The 17034-nt window shown below is 34.7% G+C and overlaps 1 protein-coding gene and 1 long non-coding RNA gene across 4 annotated transcripts; one reads left to right on the top strand and one right to left on the bottom strand.

Annotated features, from left to right (window-relative positions):
- Positions 1–3037: 3037 nt before the first annotated feature.
- LOC113701122 (uncharacterized) lies at positions 3038–4848 on the top strand. The gene is made up of 3 exons (XR_003450829.2): positions 3038–3100; positions 4326–4486; positions 4603–4848. It is a non-coding gene; the product is annotated as an uncharacterized lncRNA (long non-coding RNA).
- A 446-nt stretch (positions 4849–5294) lies between these two features.
- On the bottom strand, positions 5295–14664 carry LOC113701117 (uncharacterized). Of its 3 annotated transcripts, XM_027221629.2 has the most exons (12): positions 14398–14663; positions 13224–13331; positions 12194–12280; positions 10811–10864; positions 10594–10736; positions 10287–10437; positions 10065–10202; positions 9897–9968; positions 9744–9817; positions 9522–9663; positions 8385–8463; positions 5295–5664 (listed from the first exon to the last, which is right to left on the bottom strand). In XM_027221629.2, the coding sequence occupies exons 1-12, from the start codon at positions 14548–14550 to the stop codon at positions 5567–5569; spliced, it is 1299 nt and encodes a 432-aa protein (XP_027077430.1). In that variant the 5' UTR covers positions 14551–14663; the 3' UTR covers positions 5295–5566. The 3 variants fall into 3 exon arrangements, with proteins under 3 accessions (XP_027077430.1, XP_071915084.1, XP_071915085.1); XM_072058983.1 differs by lacking the exon at positions 9744–9817 and having other exon boundaries at positions 9859–9968; positions 14398–14664; XM_072058984.1 differs by lacking the exon at positions 9897–9968.
- Between the last annotated feature and the right edge of the window lie 2370 nt (positions 14665–17034).

Below are 17034 nucleotides of genomic sequence, written 5' to 3'. Positions count from 1 at the left end.
TAGGGACCAAGATCAACATTCTCCCCTTTTTTGATGATGACAAAACAATGGATGGAAGAAGGAAAAAAATTTTGCATATGAGAATAAACTCCCCCTCACTCATTGCATCAAAAAATATTATAAATTCAGAAAAACTCCCCCTTTCACATAGCATCCATTTCTCCCCCTTTTTGTCATCATAAAACTTCAGTAATATTCAAAAATATCAAGGAAAACTCAGTTGAAAATATCAGAAATATCAAAAGAAAATTATAAAAAAAGCATTGAACAAGAATCTCATCAATCTTATCAATATCTCCTATTTGTTAGAGTTAACATCATATCTAACTATCCACATGCATTTCATGCCTCTTCTCATATTCTTTCTCACATAACAATCACTTTTCATGTGACCTTTTTGACAACAAAAATTACACATAACCAAAGAGTTATTTACATGAACAGGTTTAATAAATGTTACTTGTCTTCTCTTATAAATAATAAATTCATTTTCAGCAGAATTTATCTTCTTCTGATAAGTGCCAAAATAAGGTTTTGATTTATTACTTTGAAAACAGTCTTGTTTTGTATATTGGAGCAACTCATTTAAATTATCCATTCTTTTTTTCAAATCACCTTGTTCCTTTTTGAACATTTCACAAAGTTTTATTTTTCTATCAAACTCAAAGTGTAAAACAGTCTCACTCTTTTTTAAGAAATCACTTTCAATTTTCAGTTTTTTGTTTTCTTGAAAAAGACGTGCATTGTCCTGAAGAAGAAAGCTAATTTTATGTTTTAATTCCTTGTTTCTAGTATAAAATTCTTTCAAACTATCATACAATTTTATAATGAAAAATTCAAGATCATTATCAATTTCATCATTACTTTCAAATTGAGAGTTAGAAGATGTTATCTCATCATCTCCAATGGCCATAAAAGTCAATTGAGCAGATTTTTCTTCCACTTCAATTTCACCATCGGAATTGCACTCATTCCATGTGAATTGAAAGTTGTTGAATCTTGGTTTTCTTTCAACTTTCCTCTTCTTCATTCGACACTCATTCATGTAGTGTCCAAATTGGCCGCATTCATAGCATTTGTCACCTTGTTTTTTGTTGGCCTCATACTTTTCTTTGTATCTTACATTGTTGAATTGATTAGAATCTGAATTGCTAGATTCTCCTCTTCTAAATCTCCTTTTGTTGAGAATTCTTTTAAAACTTCTTGTTATGAGAGTAAGATCACTGTCATCCACTTCCATATCTTTTTCATCCAAGGAGGCCGAATCATCTTTATTTTGAAATGATTTTAGAACAATGCTCCTTCTTACCTTTGCATCCTTTTCCTCTTGCACTTTGGACTTAAGTTTCAGCTCATAAGAGGTTAAAAAATTAATAAGAGATTCAATAGGCATAGTATTCAAATCTTTAGTTTCTTCAATAGCAGTTACTTTACTTTCCCAATCTGTAGACAAAGCATTCAGAATTTTTTTATTTTTCTCACCTAGAGAGTATTCTTTTTCCAGCACCTCTAAGTCCTTAATGAGCTCGTTGAATCTACAGTACATCTCATCAATATTTTCATGAGGTTCCATCTTGAACGATTCATACTTGGTAACCAGAATAGAATTCTTTTGTTCTCTCACATTCTCACTTCTTTCATGAATTTCTCTAAATTTGTCCCAGATTTCTTTAGCGGACTTACAACCATTGACTTTAATAGATTTATTTGAGTCTAAAGCACAATATAACACATTCATGGCTTTTGTATTTAAGGTGAGATGAGCTCTATCCACAGCAGTCAGTTCACTTCTTATTTTTGGTCTAGATCTATGAGTATTTTCATCTATAAGAGAGGTATCATATGAACCTTCACTAATAATAAACCACAATTCAATATCAATAGATTGCAAAAGATAATCATTTTTTCTTTCCAACTCACATAATTTGACCCATTAAACATCGGTGGTCTAATGTCAGAATGTCCTTCAAAAAACATAGCATTATTGGTTGTTATTTTTACTCCCAAGTCGATTGAGTTTAATCTCTAAGAGACCAAACTCTGATACCAATTGTAAGGATCGAAGACAACCAAGTGGAAGAGATAAGCAATGTAAATATCACAAACATAACAATAAGTAAATAAAAGGGAAAGAATTACAAACCAATTAACTACCCAGTTCCTCTTGAATTTGTAGATTAATTCAAACAAACTTCTTCAAGTTGATGAATTACAATCACTCTTGTGTACAAAGGAAGGTTCACCTCCTCCTTACCCCGAACTCCACTCGGTCAAGTTAGGACGTTTTACTATCCCTCAGGACAACCCTCGCAGAGCTACACTCATGAAGTATTCACTCACAAATGAAAAACTTACAATGAACCTCACACCACTAAAACTACAAATCTTCCTTGGAGAGTATTTTTTCACTAAAATCACTCTAAATCTTTTGTATGTTCAGTGTACAAATGTTGTTTGAAGTATCTGACCAACCACTATTTATAGAGGACCAAGAAAGTGCCTCATTAATGCTTCCAACGGATAGAAAGTAACTGATCAGTCAACTAGCCGTTGGAGTATCAGACGTCTGGTACTCCTGTTTTTTGCTTCCGACAACAGGCAGTGAGTTTGAGAAATTTTCTTCAATTCTATCGGACGTCCGGTGCAAGCTGTTTGTGCAGCCGACAGCAAACAAAGAAATTTGAGAAATCATCTTGTTTCTATCGGACGTCCGATGAAGACATATTCAGTGTCCGATGGTTTCATCGATTTTGAAGGATCCTATCGGACGTCCGATGCTTGCGTCCGATCAGTGATCCAGGGAGAATGTCTTATTTCCTTCGGACGTCCGGTGGTGAAGTTCTTCATGCGTCCGAAGTTACGCAATGATTATCGGATGTCCGATCCAAGCGTCTGACAACTTTCAGCAGCCATTGTCCCTTTCAATTACACTTGATCTTTGAATCTGATTTGCTTCACAATTTAAAATATTTCTTGAAGAGATATTAGAATTATCCATTGTTTTGTAAATATCAAAAGTTAGGGACCAAGGTCAACACTAAGTCTTATCAACTTTGGCAAGAATTAATTTTGCAGCCACTGTTCATCACATTTTTTGTGCGTAAGTTCTAATTTTCTCTATCTAATTTCAGCTTATATTTATGTGATTCTTTTTTTGGTTGGTTGTTGAATTATTCCTGAGCTCATAACTTTAGATGTTTCTACTTAACAGGGTTCTTTTTTTGGAACCTTTTAGGTGTTTGTGAAAATGTTTGTTAGGAACATTTTTAGTAAAAATAGTTGAAACTTGAAACATGCTTGTGGATAAGCTAAATTTTGAGATTTTGACCCCGAGAATTATCAGCTAATGACATCTTAAGAGTTTTGAGAGTTCAATATTGAAGTGATAGATCAATCCACTGTTCTTTCATGATTAACCTCCTCAACACACGCAGAAGCTCTGCAACAAAATTTGCAATTGAAACTTAAGAGAATGGAAAAAGAATCTTAATTAAAAGAAAAGGAAAAAAAGCAACCATAGAAACAAAAATCAGCTGCGATTGATTTAGTTTCATTTTCCATGGCTTTATATCATCTTATGCACCATAAAAGATAATTCACCTTTTGATGCACAATTAGCTTCCTACAGCTGCCTTAATTAGCTTACTAGAGCCAGTAATCCAATAAACACAAAAGTCCATAGTAACTTCCTGCAGTGCTCAACCATCTCAACCATTGGAGAGATAATAATACTCTAAAAGCTAGTTGCTTACCAATAATAACCTTATGCTAATTTTTGCTGGTATGATGACTTTTAAAAAAAGTTGAGCTAATTAAATGATTACCTTATGCAATTCTTGAGCCAAAATTTCTTGCTTCATTTGGTACATTTAAAAATACAAAGCTGAAGGTGATTTTGGAAGAGTTTCTGCAATAAGAGATCGTAATGCCATGCTCCCAGAATGCACATTAGTGAATTACAAACAAGAATTTCATTTTTTGATTATTAGATTCCAATTTCATCTTCTAATTTTTTTTAAACTTATTTTAATAGATGAGTAGTGGACATGGTATGGTAGTAGCGCGCCTCATTTACAAAAATTAGCTGTACGTATTTTAAGCCAAACTTGTAGTGCTTCTGGATTTGAAAGGAACTGGAGTATCTTTGAACATATCCACTCGAAAAAAAGAAACAGATTGGAACATCAAAGATTGAATGACTTGGTTTATGTCCACTATAACTTGAGATTACAACAAAGGTATATTATTGCCTAGTTCTTATTGAAATATCAGATTTTCTCAAATAGGATGAGATATTTACATTAGCACTTTTTTGTGTTGCTTAGAAATGCAAGGGGAAGAAACTATGACCCTATTGATTTTGGGGAGTTCAATACAAATGAGACTTGGATTTTAGAAGAAGAACCTCCAACTTTGACTGTAGCTGAATTGGAAACTTTTAGGAATGAATTGACAGCATGTGATATCCAAAGCAACTCACAAAATGGTAAGTAAATCGGTATTTTTACTTGTCTAATTTATTCATTTAATTATTACTACATATGAGTGATTGGTGTCTATCTTTATTCTTTTGTTTTACTTTTCTGAATTTGGATGAAGTAGACAGTGCTGATGAAGATGATACCAACAATGAAAACAATGCTGAAGGAAATGAACCTAATTAAAACTGCATGGATGATCCAACTCAAGGTGGTTATGAATTTGGTAGTAGTTGGGAACCGTGGAAATGATAAGTTTAGAAGATAGTTGTCATTGATTCAATTTGTTATCCTTGTTTTTTTTCATTTAATGATTGGAAGCTTGAAAGTTACAAGTTTGAAACACTTGTTTTATGTTAATGTTAATGGATGAAACCAGATGGAACTTTTGGGATATATAATGAGGTACTATAATATTTTAAGATGATGTAATGCAACTTTAAAGTTTGAAGTTTGAATAATTGAAGTTCAGTAGGGGAGTTGTCTGAATTACACAAAAGTAATTTATATTTTTAGTATTTTGTATAATTTTAATTATTAGTAATATAAATATTTAATTATATTATTTTTAGGACCCGACGATTTAACCAGTCGACCCCCAATTGAACCACTAATCCAGTGACCCGATCCCCTTGCTGGGTTGAGCTCCGGTCCGGATTTAATAACTATGGTGTATATACACGTCTATATAACTTCATTTTTTTGGTAGTAGGAAGTTCAACTTCCTCATAAAAAACAAAACAGATAAAGAAGGTGTACCTATATATTTCAGCAAACGCTTTTAATTCTTAATGAAGATAAACCTACTCAGACAAATACAATCACAAAGTAGAAATTCCACATCAATATATAGGTATACCTAATTTTTCCCATTCAGTTGCTGGGTCATGAAAACACTGGAAAAGATTAAGCAACCAAAAGGGGAAAAAATCCAACTACATTACAAGTCACGATGCTATCCTCAAAATAGAACATCACAACAACATGGCAGGAAGGGGGAAAAAAATTGGTTTGCTCGAGGAAAATGGATAACATCAAGATTTCTTACACGACGAAAGGGAAGGAGAACTAAGTTAAACTAGACTATCTTATTCTAAGCTTTTAAGGAGCCTAAACAACCCAGCTGCTTCTCTTATCCTTGAAAACTCTATACAAAAGGCTTGGACTTCAATGAATAGATCCTGAACTGCATTGCAAATGGTTTGACAACAGTTAGTAAAAGTAGCTCAATAAGAATAAATCAAGGCTTCAAAGAAAAACACTGCCATATATGCACTTAGAACACTAGATTTAAAACAGATCAAGATGAACAACATATTCATAAAATTTGAATTGGACTTTCATATTCATCGATTCTTAACTGAAAATGGAGGAGACACCGAGAGCGCCATTGAAAATATTCGAATCCCAACAACCTGTTACTGTCCAGAATTACTTAAAATACTAATTCCAAGTCTTATGTTTTTTCAGATAACTGAAAAATTAGCTTGCAGGATTGCTACTTACCTGGAATTCTAATACCAGTGAAATATTTGCCTTTAAATCACCTTATACGTTTGTTGACTAGTACGGAAAATAATTCTAATAAGATATCTAATGTAAATTTTGCATGCACAAGGAAGCGTAAGTTACTCAAGCAAGGAAATGTTCTGCAAGGAAAGGATTTCGACATATAACAAAAACCCCTATAAATCAACAGATGAAATAAATTATCTTCCGTAGAGTTCAGTTTCATTCAAAAACTTCGAAAATTTTGACTCGGCAATGGTGTCATTAAAATTTTACCTGTTTACAAACGAACCACTAGGCCATAATTAACTGAATTAATTATCTCTTCAACTACATAAGTCTAGCATTGCTTCGTTAATAATTTGTCAATCCATTTCATGTTGTCTAAATAATGCAATTATTCTTTTTAGTTATCCAACAATGTTAATGAAAAAGTTGATTGGGCGATTAAGTTCATCTTCCACTGTCTAAGGGTTGTACGCAAAAGCAACATATGCGTACTCCTGCTGACACAAAATAGTCAAGAAATAATGACAATGAGTTACAAGAGGAGTAGAACCATCATTCAATACATACTTCATATGCAGGTACAAATAATAGTACAATACTAGCAAAAGAACACCTAATTTAACTCCATTAAGTACTTACACTAAATATCTTTTTCAGATTTTGGTTACATGATTAGGTCATCACTAAAAAAATTTCTTCTTAATATGAACTTATGCGCCATTCTCTATTGTTTTCAAATCCCACAGCTGTCGATGATCCTTCCAGGTTTTATGCAATTGATGTGTTTCAAGGTACATCAGGCATTATGTTAGGCTTTTAACCATAATTTCACAGTTCTAGTTCTTAGGTTTGGCTCAATGGTTTGACAAATCAACTGCCTTCACATTATATGTCTATTCAAACTAAAAACATACTGACAAAACCCAAGGGAACTTGTATCGACCAAATGGCAACAACCAATGCACCACCCAACTGAACGCACCAACTCACGAACCCATCCTTGAGGGCAAAGAACACGTGCACTCAAAGTCACAAATAAGCAAAAAGATGGACGAGAAATGCCAATAAAAAGAAGAAAACCAAAACCAAGATGAAACATCAATTATGTTATCAAAATTTTCACAAGTATGCCCAGCTGTTCAAATATCAAAGCTGAGACAATCAGAAGCCAATCTCAACCCAATCCCTGAAGCATGTATGTCTATGAACTGAAGCACCTTGTACAGATCATTACTAAAAGCTCACTAGCTCTATATTAAAAAGGCAAAAGGCATTATGTATTCCATGTTTCTCCTCACTCATCTTTATTTTTCTTTTTAAATGTAAGCTTAACAGGTAGACATAATATGAGAGAAGCATGACTTGAAACGCATTACCCTTCAGAAACCATCTGCAAACATTGTAACTTCCAAATCATACATTTTTTATTTGAAAGGAAACAACTCCAACCTATTCATGATTGCAGGTTCTCTCTCTTTTTTAACAAAGCACCAAGTATAGGTTGGGGGTTCTGAAATAGATCTTTCATTTTATTAGAAATATTTTAGTACATCAAGAAGAAAGTATAACCAATATGCAATCTATCCAATCTAAGATTCTCCTAGCAAATTTTGGAATAAAAGTTAATCTTTAGCCTTCATTCCATTGTGAGTCGCAGCCTAAATTGGCCAAAAACTCTGCAAGATGATTGCCTTCTCTACAGATATGGCTGAAGGTGAATCTATGCTCTCTAATCCACCTCTTAATTTGGCAGATAATTTCATCAATTCTCCTAAACAGCTATGAACCAACCATTCACAATTTTCTTTAATATTTGCAAATCAACTTGTGCCTGAACCATAAAAGGATTCCATGACATGCACAGCTCAGTCCCCTCTTCTATGGTGTTCATTATTGTGATTTACTAAAAGCGAGCCTACTGAAAATGCTTATATGCCCCTGACTTTCCTCACATAAACAAAATATATGCTGAACTTTAATTCTTCACAACAGATTGATGACTGGACACCCTAGGTCTCAAATTGTCCATGATTGCAGATATTGCTGATGAGGCTTTACTGGAAATCTATTTTGGACCACCATAGTACCTAACAAGATGCTCTAATTTCCAATTCAGAAAGAACACTGCATCTGACAGCTATTTCTTTGCACCTACTTGCTTATTTTCTATGAATCAACATTAAACCAGGCAATACCTACGAATACCAATCCAAGAACGTGAAAAGCAAAAGATAACATTCTCATACATATGAGATCAGAATTCACTTGCCCATGATATCATTCAACAAGGCATTTGTTGTTAACACAATTTGCAGACACAATCGGTCAGCAGTAGCATCTATAGTCACCCAAGAATAGTGTCAACTATATGTTGAACAGCAGACTCACCATTGATTATTTTATTCCGGATCAGGCTCTGCAGGAAGACACACACAAGTCTGACAAGTCTATTCTGCATGTACTTGTCCTGAGAAATGGTAAACAAAGGATTAGAGGATACCAACTCTAGTATTTGCTTAGATCTTCAGGTTTCATCCAATTAATGTACACACAAAGACTCAGACAGCCACATCTGTTATCGTGTGTGCCGATGTTATACACATATGCACACATACGCAGGTGAAGATGAGAGAGAGAGAGAGAGAGAGAGAGAGAGAGAGAGATGTTAAGCCTATAAATGGCATCCAAATTTCATCCCAAGAATTTTAAGCATTAAAAGAAAAATCATGTTTACAGTTTAATGGAAAACACAAGTTTTGTTCCTGAAAAGTTGACAAGTTAAAATGTTCTGTTAGCATTAATTACCTTCATGTGCCAAAAATATCAAATTGAACCTATCATATGAATATCTAATAAAAGTTATTAAAAAGTGTTTGCAAGCCATCTCCATTACCTATCATTGCAACAAATCCTTGCTTGAGTTAAATAAGGATTTCAGCTCTCAATTAGCTTCCATAGCTTTAGACTAAATTTCACACTCCAATTCAGCCATAATTGCCCTCAAAAATTGACGTATCAGATATTCATCTCATTCTAGAAATGTAACTCAAACAAGAATTATTTTCAAATAGACAGCCATAACAAAAAGAGCATCAAACAAGGATTGTAACCTTTAGCCTCTGGAATTGTCAGCTACCACAGTACATGTCTGTCTTGATTGAAGCAGGAAATTATAGACTTTTCAATGGATAAACATAATTAGCGGAAAGAACTATACCACGGCAAAAATCAATGCCTGGATTATTTGCAACTGGCATACGTTCTCTTCATAAAGTTCAATGAAGCTATTCACCTAAAATCATGTCATGGAGATGACCTACCACAGTATTCTGATAGATCACGTCATGTTATTACTGTTTAATACACGAAGCCCCCCCAACAAAAAAAATTAGAAGACAATTAGAAGAAGAGATGGAGAGAGAGAGAGAGCTAAAATAGAACCATGATGAGGTCAAAGGTTTAAGGGTTTCAATGCGGGGTTGCGGAAATTGGGAAGTACACCAAAGCATAGAGAGGACTAAGAACCTTGGCGTTCTCACAGGAAGATATACAGTTCGTTATATACAAATGAATGAATTCAGTCGGTAGTTCGACAGCTGTAGTAAGCCTGTTAACCACTTCCATTGAATGAAGGCTCATATCCATATTGACAAGAACAGTGAAATACCTGCATTCATAAACAAATTTGTTGCCGAAACACTAATAAGATTAAGTTTCATGTACTATAACATAAAAAGATGAACATACTCTTCAATTTCAGGTGAATTTGCAAGCTTAACAAGAACTTCAACTGCAATGATAGGATTATTCTCCACAAGTTCCTGATAACCAAACAAAAGAACTCTCGAATTCAGGAAATTACCACATAGAACACATCGATATGCCTATAAAATAACATACTGGCAGCTTTCTTGGTGTCAGCCCACAGTGATATACAAGCTTTGGATCATTGGCCAACTCCAATAAGACTTGCTGGACAACAGTGCATATAAGGAATTCAGCACACGTCTGACAGCAAAAAATAAGTTTCAAATCTTAAACACCTCAAGAAAGATAAGGTGTAAACACCTCCCGTTGAGCAGGTGCAAGTGGCCCTTTCAAAGCTTTTGCAATCAAATCCCTAACAGCTGCTCCTCTGCTAGTGTCAGCACACATACCATGATCCCACATCAGCTCATGAGTATTATCCGGATTTAACCACACCAGCTGTACAAATAATAAGATTTTAGTGAAGCAAGAGTTATGTAGATTACTCTTTCTGGGTAATGAGCTTAATGTTGGTGCCCTTACTTCTCCATCTAGCACTGGTAGCCTCGGTGGTTGTGGTCTGATCCATTGAGGACCTAATCCTTCCAATGATAAATTTTGCAGCAATCCACTTATGGTCTCATCCCTATCCCCAGATCCAGTCTTGGGTGTGACTCCAGGTTGCAGGTCAAGCCTGACATTTAAGCACAAGGCTATTGAGAATAAAACAAAATTGATTGTGTCAGGAAGCAATAAGCAAATTAGCACGCGAGTGTGCAAGCTGGATATGCCTCAAGTATTTAGACCACAAAAGAGATGGACTGCTCATATTACTAGAAAGAACACCTACTCTGTCGAATTGGGATCACAGCCCAGTGGAACATCGGGATCTGGCAAGATATTTATCACACGATTCCTGAACAAGCTACCAAATAATACTGGGCCAACTTTACTACAATACTGCTGCTGTAGCTGCTCACTAGGAGGAAAAGTCTGAAGAATGCATATTAGAACATATTATTCAAGAAAATATCAAATTTGATGCTATGACAAAATATATAACTCACATGTGATGAAGGAACAAAGTTTCTCATGTAATCTGCAACAGACAATTTCAGGACCTGCATTAAAAAGCCAACAGAAAAAATAGTTTGGACCTAGAATAAAATAAACATTCCGCAGACAACTAGAGGATGATGATATTTCTATGGATAGATTAGCTTCAGTTGCAGAGTCAATGCACAAATCTTTAATTATCCAAAAAGGGGAACAAAATATTTGTACAAGAGAAAAGAAAAACTGCAAGGGATATTTCCCTTCAAAGAAAGGACGAGTTGTCTGCCTTGCATTTTGCTAACAAAAAACATTTGCAGGAGGAAAATCTACAACATATGATGTGCTTGAAGTTCATGCAGGCAATAAACCATTTGTCACAACAGGGTAGCTAGAGACTACTTGTCTCTTCTTATATGAGCTAGTAAATTGGCTAGGACAACCCCAAAGATCATAATAAATCTAAGAGAAATCAAGAAAAGAAAAAAAAATAGAATTGGAATGCTTCCCAATTTTATCTTATGTGAGTAACGGCCAGGGAGATAGAGAGAGAACCAATAAATGATAAAAAGTTATTACCTCTTTAACAAATTTAAGTGTTTATCGTGGCCTTGAGTTTCTTCATAGTTCAAGTCTAGAGTATCACTTATTTATTTTTTACCTCTAACAACATAAACAATTCTAAGTCAGTATCCACAGTAAACATATTCTCTATTCTATTTGTTTATTGAAATCATCATCCTGAGTGCAAAAAGTTCCCTAAGGCCCTATTTAGTTAGAAGGAAAGTTATGGGAAGGTAAAGTGAAGGAAAGTAAAGAGCAATCACTTTTTTGTGCAAGTTTGTTTGACAAGAAAAACTTTTACAGATAATATGCAGTCAACGAGTAGTTATTGGGATTATTCTGTGCAACCAACTTTTTCCCTCCGAATCCTGCAAATTTTGCAGGACACAATCCAACAATGAATGGAAATTTAACAACCACCTCATCCAAAAAATTCTACCGGTTAAAACCAGCCAGTAATCTGTTCATTTTTTTTTAAAAATAAACTTAAACTGCTTCTGGTCAACCTGCTCAAGAAGTTCCTTATGCTTCTAACAGTCCACAAAGATAAAGATACTACAAGTTTTAGGCATATATTGCTAAAATATACTTTTGCCAAGAACCAAGATCTAAATGAAAAGTACATACTAAATGTGGTTGGAACAGACAATTCATAGCCCCAAATTTCTGAGATTACCCAGCATTAGAAGCATTACTTAAAAGCCAGAAAAGCCAATAGCATCTACCTTCCTACGTTAACTTGAACAATAATGATTAGAAGCTAATGAAACCTGAATCATTAGAATTTCTCAGGCCTAAAAACTAGACATGCAAATTGGATTGTTAAACGATACCTCTGCTTTATTCGTGGAGTTGGCGGAGCCTAACAATTGAAGAATAAAACCTCTTTCAAATTTTTCAGCTCCTTCATTGGATGCTGCCTACAGACCCACAATAGCAGGAGGAGATACGAAAGTCAACCATCACCAACAACATTCCATAGCAGACAGAAAAGTTATCGCAAGAGGCAAAATTCTGGAGCATTAGATGGATAACAAAAATGTCATATATCAGAAAATATAAACATCTACTTTAAAGCAAATTCCCAATTAATTGTCCCTTTTCTGTTTGCTTTTCTTTCAGTGTACGTGGGGAGAGGGGAACCAGATACTAGTCCTGCAACTACACATCCACTTTATACTAAACTTAGTATATAAGCCATATGTGATAATGCTTTTCCACTGTTCAGAAGTTATGTGCACGTTCAAACTTAGGAATCATTTGGTCTTTCTGCCTTTGGATGAACAGTAAGTTCTGTAAAACTTTGTCACAACAATGCTCTTTGTAGGATGGTCTGGTGATTTAAAACCACTGAGCATGACTTTTGGCAACATTTAACAATAAAGGAGCTCAAATAATCTCAAGATACCAATAAAAGTAAGTGCAAGATTACATACCACAAGCCAACTAGACAAAAGTCAAAAGTCATTTGAAGTCTCAGAAATTCACATGGGCCAACATCACATAGCCTATAAATGAGGATTTGTTGCTATTAATTTGTCAACAATTTCATATTCTAGAAGCAAAAAATAGGCTCTCAAAAGTAGTCTTTCCCACAGTAATGGATAGGCCTCCACTTCAGGTTCATGTGATTATGTAAATTCACCGGACTATCAGTGTCTCATACAGCAGACAGTCAAATGACTTGTTACTCCATAAAAACGTTAATTGAAAATACTGTCAGCTTTTCTACTATCACTGTGCATACTACACAGCTGAACAGTCTTACATAGTGCATGATTATTAAAAATTGACCATTAAAAGAGCATAAACAAACTCCTGAGAATAACAAATATGATAAGAAGAAGACATATGCACACTTACATTCACAAGCACAAAACTGAACGGGTTAGAACTAGGCTGCTGGAAAGAATATGCCTGGTGGAGAATTGCAAATCCAACCAGACGCTGTGTTGGTCTTAACACTTTACTCTGCAATAACAGAACATACAACCATTGATGATTGGAATTCCCCATATTAACAGATTAAGAAAGGATAAGGAGAAAAATTTAGCCTTATTTCTGTTTTCATTCACAAGCCAAAAAAGAAGAAAAATATATACCTACAAACATGAGGCCAAATATTATTCTTCTATTTTTTGTTTCAATCCCTAACACTTTTATGGAAAATAAGTATATCGCTGAATTTTAAAACCAAATTTGAAGTGATAGACAAAGACAACATCAACTATAGCATATGCATGCAAACAATGAGTTAGAAGACATATTATCTATCCGACTGAATAAGTCAACTTCCTTTGCCCTAAACTTTGGCTACTTATCCATTCACCAATTACTTGATTACCTTCATGACTGCAAAACCTTCCACTAAATGGACTCCTGACTGCCTATGTCGTATGAATTAAACCCAAATCAGCAATGAGATTTCTAAATCATTTAAATCGATGTTTTCCAAGTCAACAACTTTCATTAGAATGCCAACTCCTAATTTTACAAAATTTCCATCCTCACATAAATCATAACTGAAAACAATGACATGCGAAAAATATCAAATAGAACACTAACAGTCTACCAGAAAAAACCTGTACCACCGACAGCAGACGTAATCATTCATTTTCCTACTAAATAAGATCCTAATTAAAAATCAAGTGTCCATTAATCCACAATCCACCAAATATTTGAGCATCCACAGCCCTAATCAAATAAAGAGATACTAAAAAAATAAAATTTCTACTAATCTACAATCTACAAGACATTTGAGCATACACAACGTTAATCAAATGAAGCGATTTCAAAAAAGAATTCTAAATAAATCCATTTCAGACTAACTCTCGATTAAAATAATTAAAACTGAGTTCTTTTTTCCCAACTACAAAGCTTATTATACTACTACTCTCAATGTTGCTTACAAAAAAAAACCTAATCGATAGCACGACCGGAACGTCCAATTACCAGATTTCAGTATATCATCGAAGAAAAACATAGAAAAGAACAAGCAGAATTGAGAGGTTAGGAATTAAAATTTAAAAGAAAATGCCTCGGTGAGTAAAATGGCGACAGAGGAGCAGAAGGCGAAGATGCGAGAAGGCTGGACTTTGGACTTGAATTCCGAGATGAGTTCATCCAACGGCAGCGAATCGCCGCCGTTGAGTAATTTCAGCAGTAAAATTGGTTCCTCCATTCCTAACATCTCTCTTTTCTTCGATTCCTTCTGGTTTTCTGCTCTGTGTTGAGCTCGACGGAGGAGTTTATATGGCCGTGGACCCTCGGCGCTGATCCGGGCTTGGGCAGTTCTTTTATTCTTTTTGTCAAGCTGTCACTTCAATTATTTATTTTGCCCAATATACCCTCCAATATCCACTATTATCTGTCACTTCAATTATTTTTGGTTAAAATGAAGCGATAATTTCAGAAACTTCCCCTAAGTTTTCTGATAATTTCACTAAGCTCCCCTGAAAATTGAAAAATTATATATATCTCCCTTGATTTGATAGTTTTAGTAAAACCTTAAAATAATATTGACTTGGTCAAATTTTAAATGAATATCCAAAAATGCTTGTGTGTAATGAGTTTTAATTTATTTTTCTATATAATTATAGGGAAAATATATTAAATTTTTCATGTCCATACATACTATTTGATAAATAACTATAATAATAATTTTATTACTCTAATAAGATACTTTTAATGGTACTTTATTATGGATTTAGATTTATAAGATAGAAAAGAAAATGTTGAAATAATTCATTTAGAGTTTATGGATTTTTAAAGTAGTGGGATTATCATAATTTAGTAGTGGATTTGGATCATTTCTTTTTTATTTATTGTTAATTTTAGTACCCAAAAAAATACAAAACAAAGATTAGCAAAAAATATTGAATTACATATAAAATTAACTCGTCAAAAACATCACTAGTTCAACATTTGGTTACAATAGAAACTAAAGGCAATAATGGTAGTTCTACAAATTTATTGGTGAGAAATTAAAATAAAAAGGAATAAGAAGGAAAAATAATTAAAAATAATTAAAAAATCCATTCTAAGTATAAGCATATCGAATAAGGGAATTTCATTAAAATATTTAAGGATAAAATTGTCATTTTAAATAACAAGGTAGTTATGTGTAATTTTTCAAATTTTGAGAGATCTCAGCGAAATTATCAAAAACCTCATGAGAGGGGTTTGGGGGCAGCGAGAAAAGAGAGGAGGAGAGAGGAGGGACGAGGGAGAGGAAAGGGGGAGAGAAAGGGAGAGAAAAGAGGAGGGAGGAAGAGGGAGGGGGTGGTGGTGATGAGTGGTGTAAAATTTAAAATAAAATATCCCAAAAATGTTATAAATTATAAAAATATTTCAAAATATACTTTAAAAACTCCTAAAAATACCTCTAAAAATAACCCAAAAATATTTACAGTAAAATATTTACATATATATATGGGAAAAATGCACTTTTCATCCTCAAAGTTTGGGTTCTTGACCAATTTCACCTCAAAGTTTCACCAAAAACACATTTCATCCTCAAAGATCCGTAATTTTGTCAAATTAAGGACAATTGACGGAAATTTACATGTGAGCCGTTAGAACCAACTTTAAACCCAACAAAAATGGGTAAAACTGAATGGAGCCATTTTTTTAATGGAACAATAATTTGCAACGGACAAAAACCAACATTCTTTTCCTTCTTCCCTCTCCTTCATTATGATCCACACACACCGCACTATCCTTCCTTCCTTCCTCTCTTTGCTCTTTCTCTCTCAGAGAGTGAGAGAGAGGGAAGGGGAAATGAGTTTTAGGGATTTTTCCGTTCTTTTCTTTCTCCGCACCTATCTCACCCCTGTCGTTCATGCCTCACGCCTCACGCCTAATGACCCACGACCCTTTCAGTACCCTCATGCCTAATGCTCACGCTATTATCTCTTTCGCTACATTAAAAGCTAGCTAACAAGCTGCAGATGGATTGGTCAAGGAATTAAAGAAGTGTGGTTTTGGGGCCATGGAAAATGGGCTCTTACTGGAAGAGTTTTCACCAACTCTGCCGACCCTTTCGCAAGAAGGGCACATGGTCAGTGTAGCCATTGGCAATTGCATGCATGTACAAGGGCTGCGCTAGTTTTAGCGCTTTCAGTTCTTGTAGCTCCTTCTCCAGCCTCTTGTTCTCGTCCGTCAGCGTCTCGTAGCATTTCTTCAAGAACTCGCAGTCTACTTCCGTTTGCTTAAGCTTCGTCCTGCGTATAGCCAAGAAAAAAGCCCCCCTCCATTATTTCAAATAGACAAAATTTATGCATATCTCAAAAAACTGGCTCGCACGATCGATTCTGTTTTTCCTCAACATTGTTAATCTTCGGGAATGAGGGATGAAGAAGCAAGTACCTGGCTCTTCTGTTCTGAAACCACACCTCAACTTGTCGAGGCCTTAAATTCAGTTCCCTCGCCAAATCTTGCTTTTGCTTCTGCAAAATCAGCATATATGTATGTATATACACACGATTTAATTTGCCCTGTGAAATGATTGTTCAAATGTTAAAAAAAAAGAGCAAGGAATGTTATACTATTACGTGTGAAAATAAATCAACTAGCTAGCCACAGAGAGAGAAAGAGAGAGAGAGAGAGATGTTATCGGATTGAGAGTGCTATGCTGCTTGAAGCTTTCTTCCAAAAGAGCAGACTGAGCTTTTGT

The sequence above is a fragment of the Coffea arabica genome, chromosome 7e (assembly GCF_036785885.1).
Source record: "Coffea arabica cultivar ET-39 chromosome 7e, Coffea Arabica ET-39 HiFi, whole genome shotgun sequence".
Taxonomy (NCBI): Eukaryota; Viridiplantae; Streptophyta; class Magnoliopsida; order Gentianales; family Rubiaceae; genus Coffea; species Coffea arabica.
The sequence above is the reverse complement of the archived record's forward strand: the minus strand, read 5'-3'. Positions and strand labels throughout refer to the sequence as shown.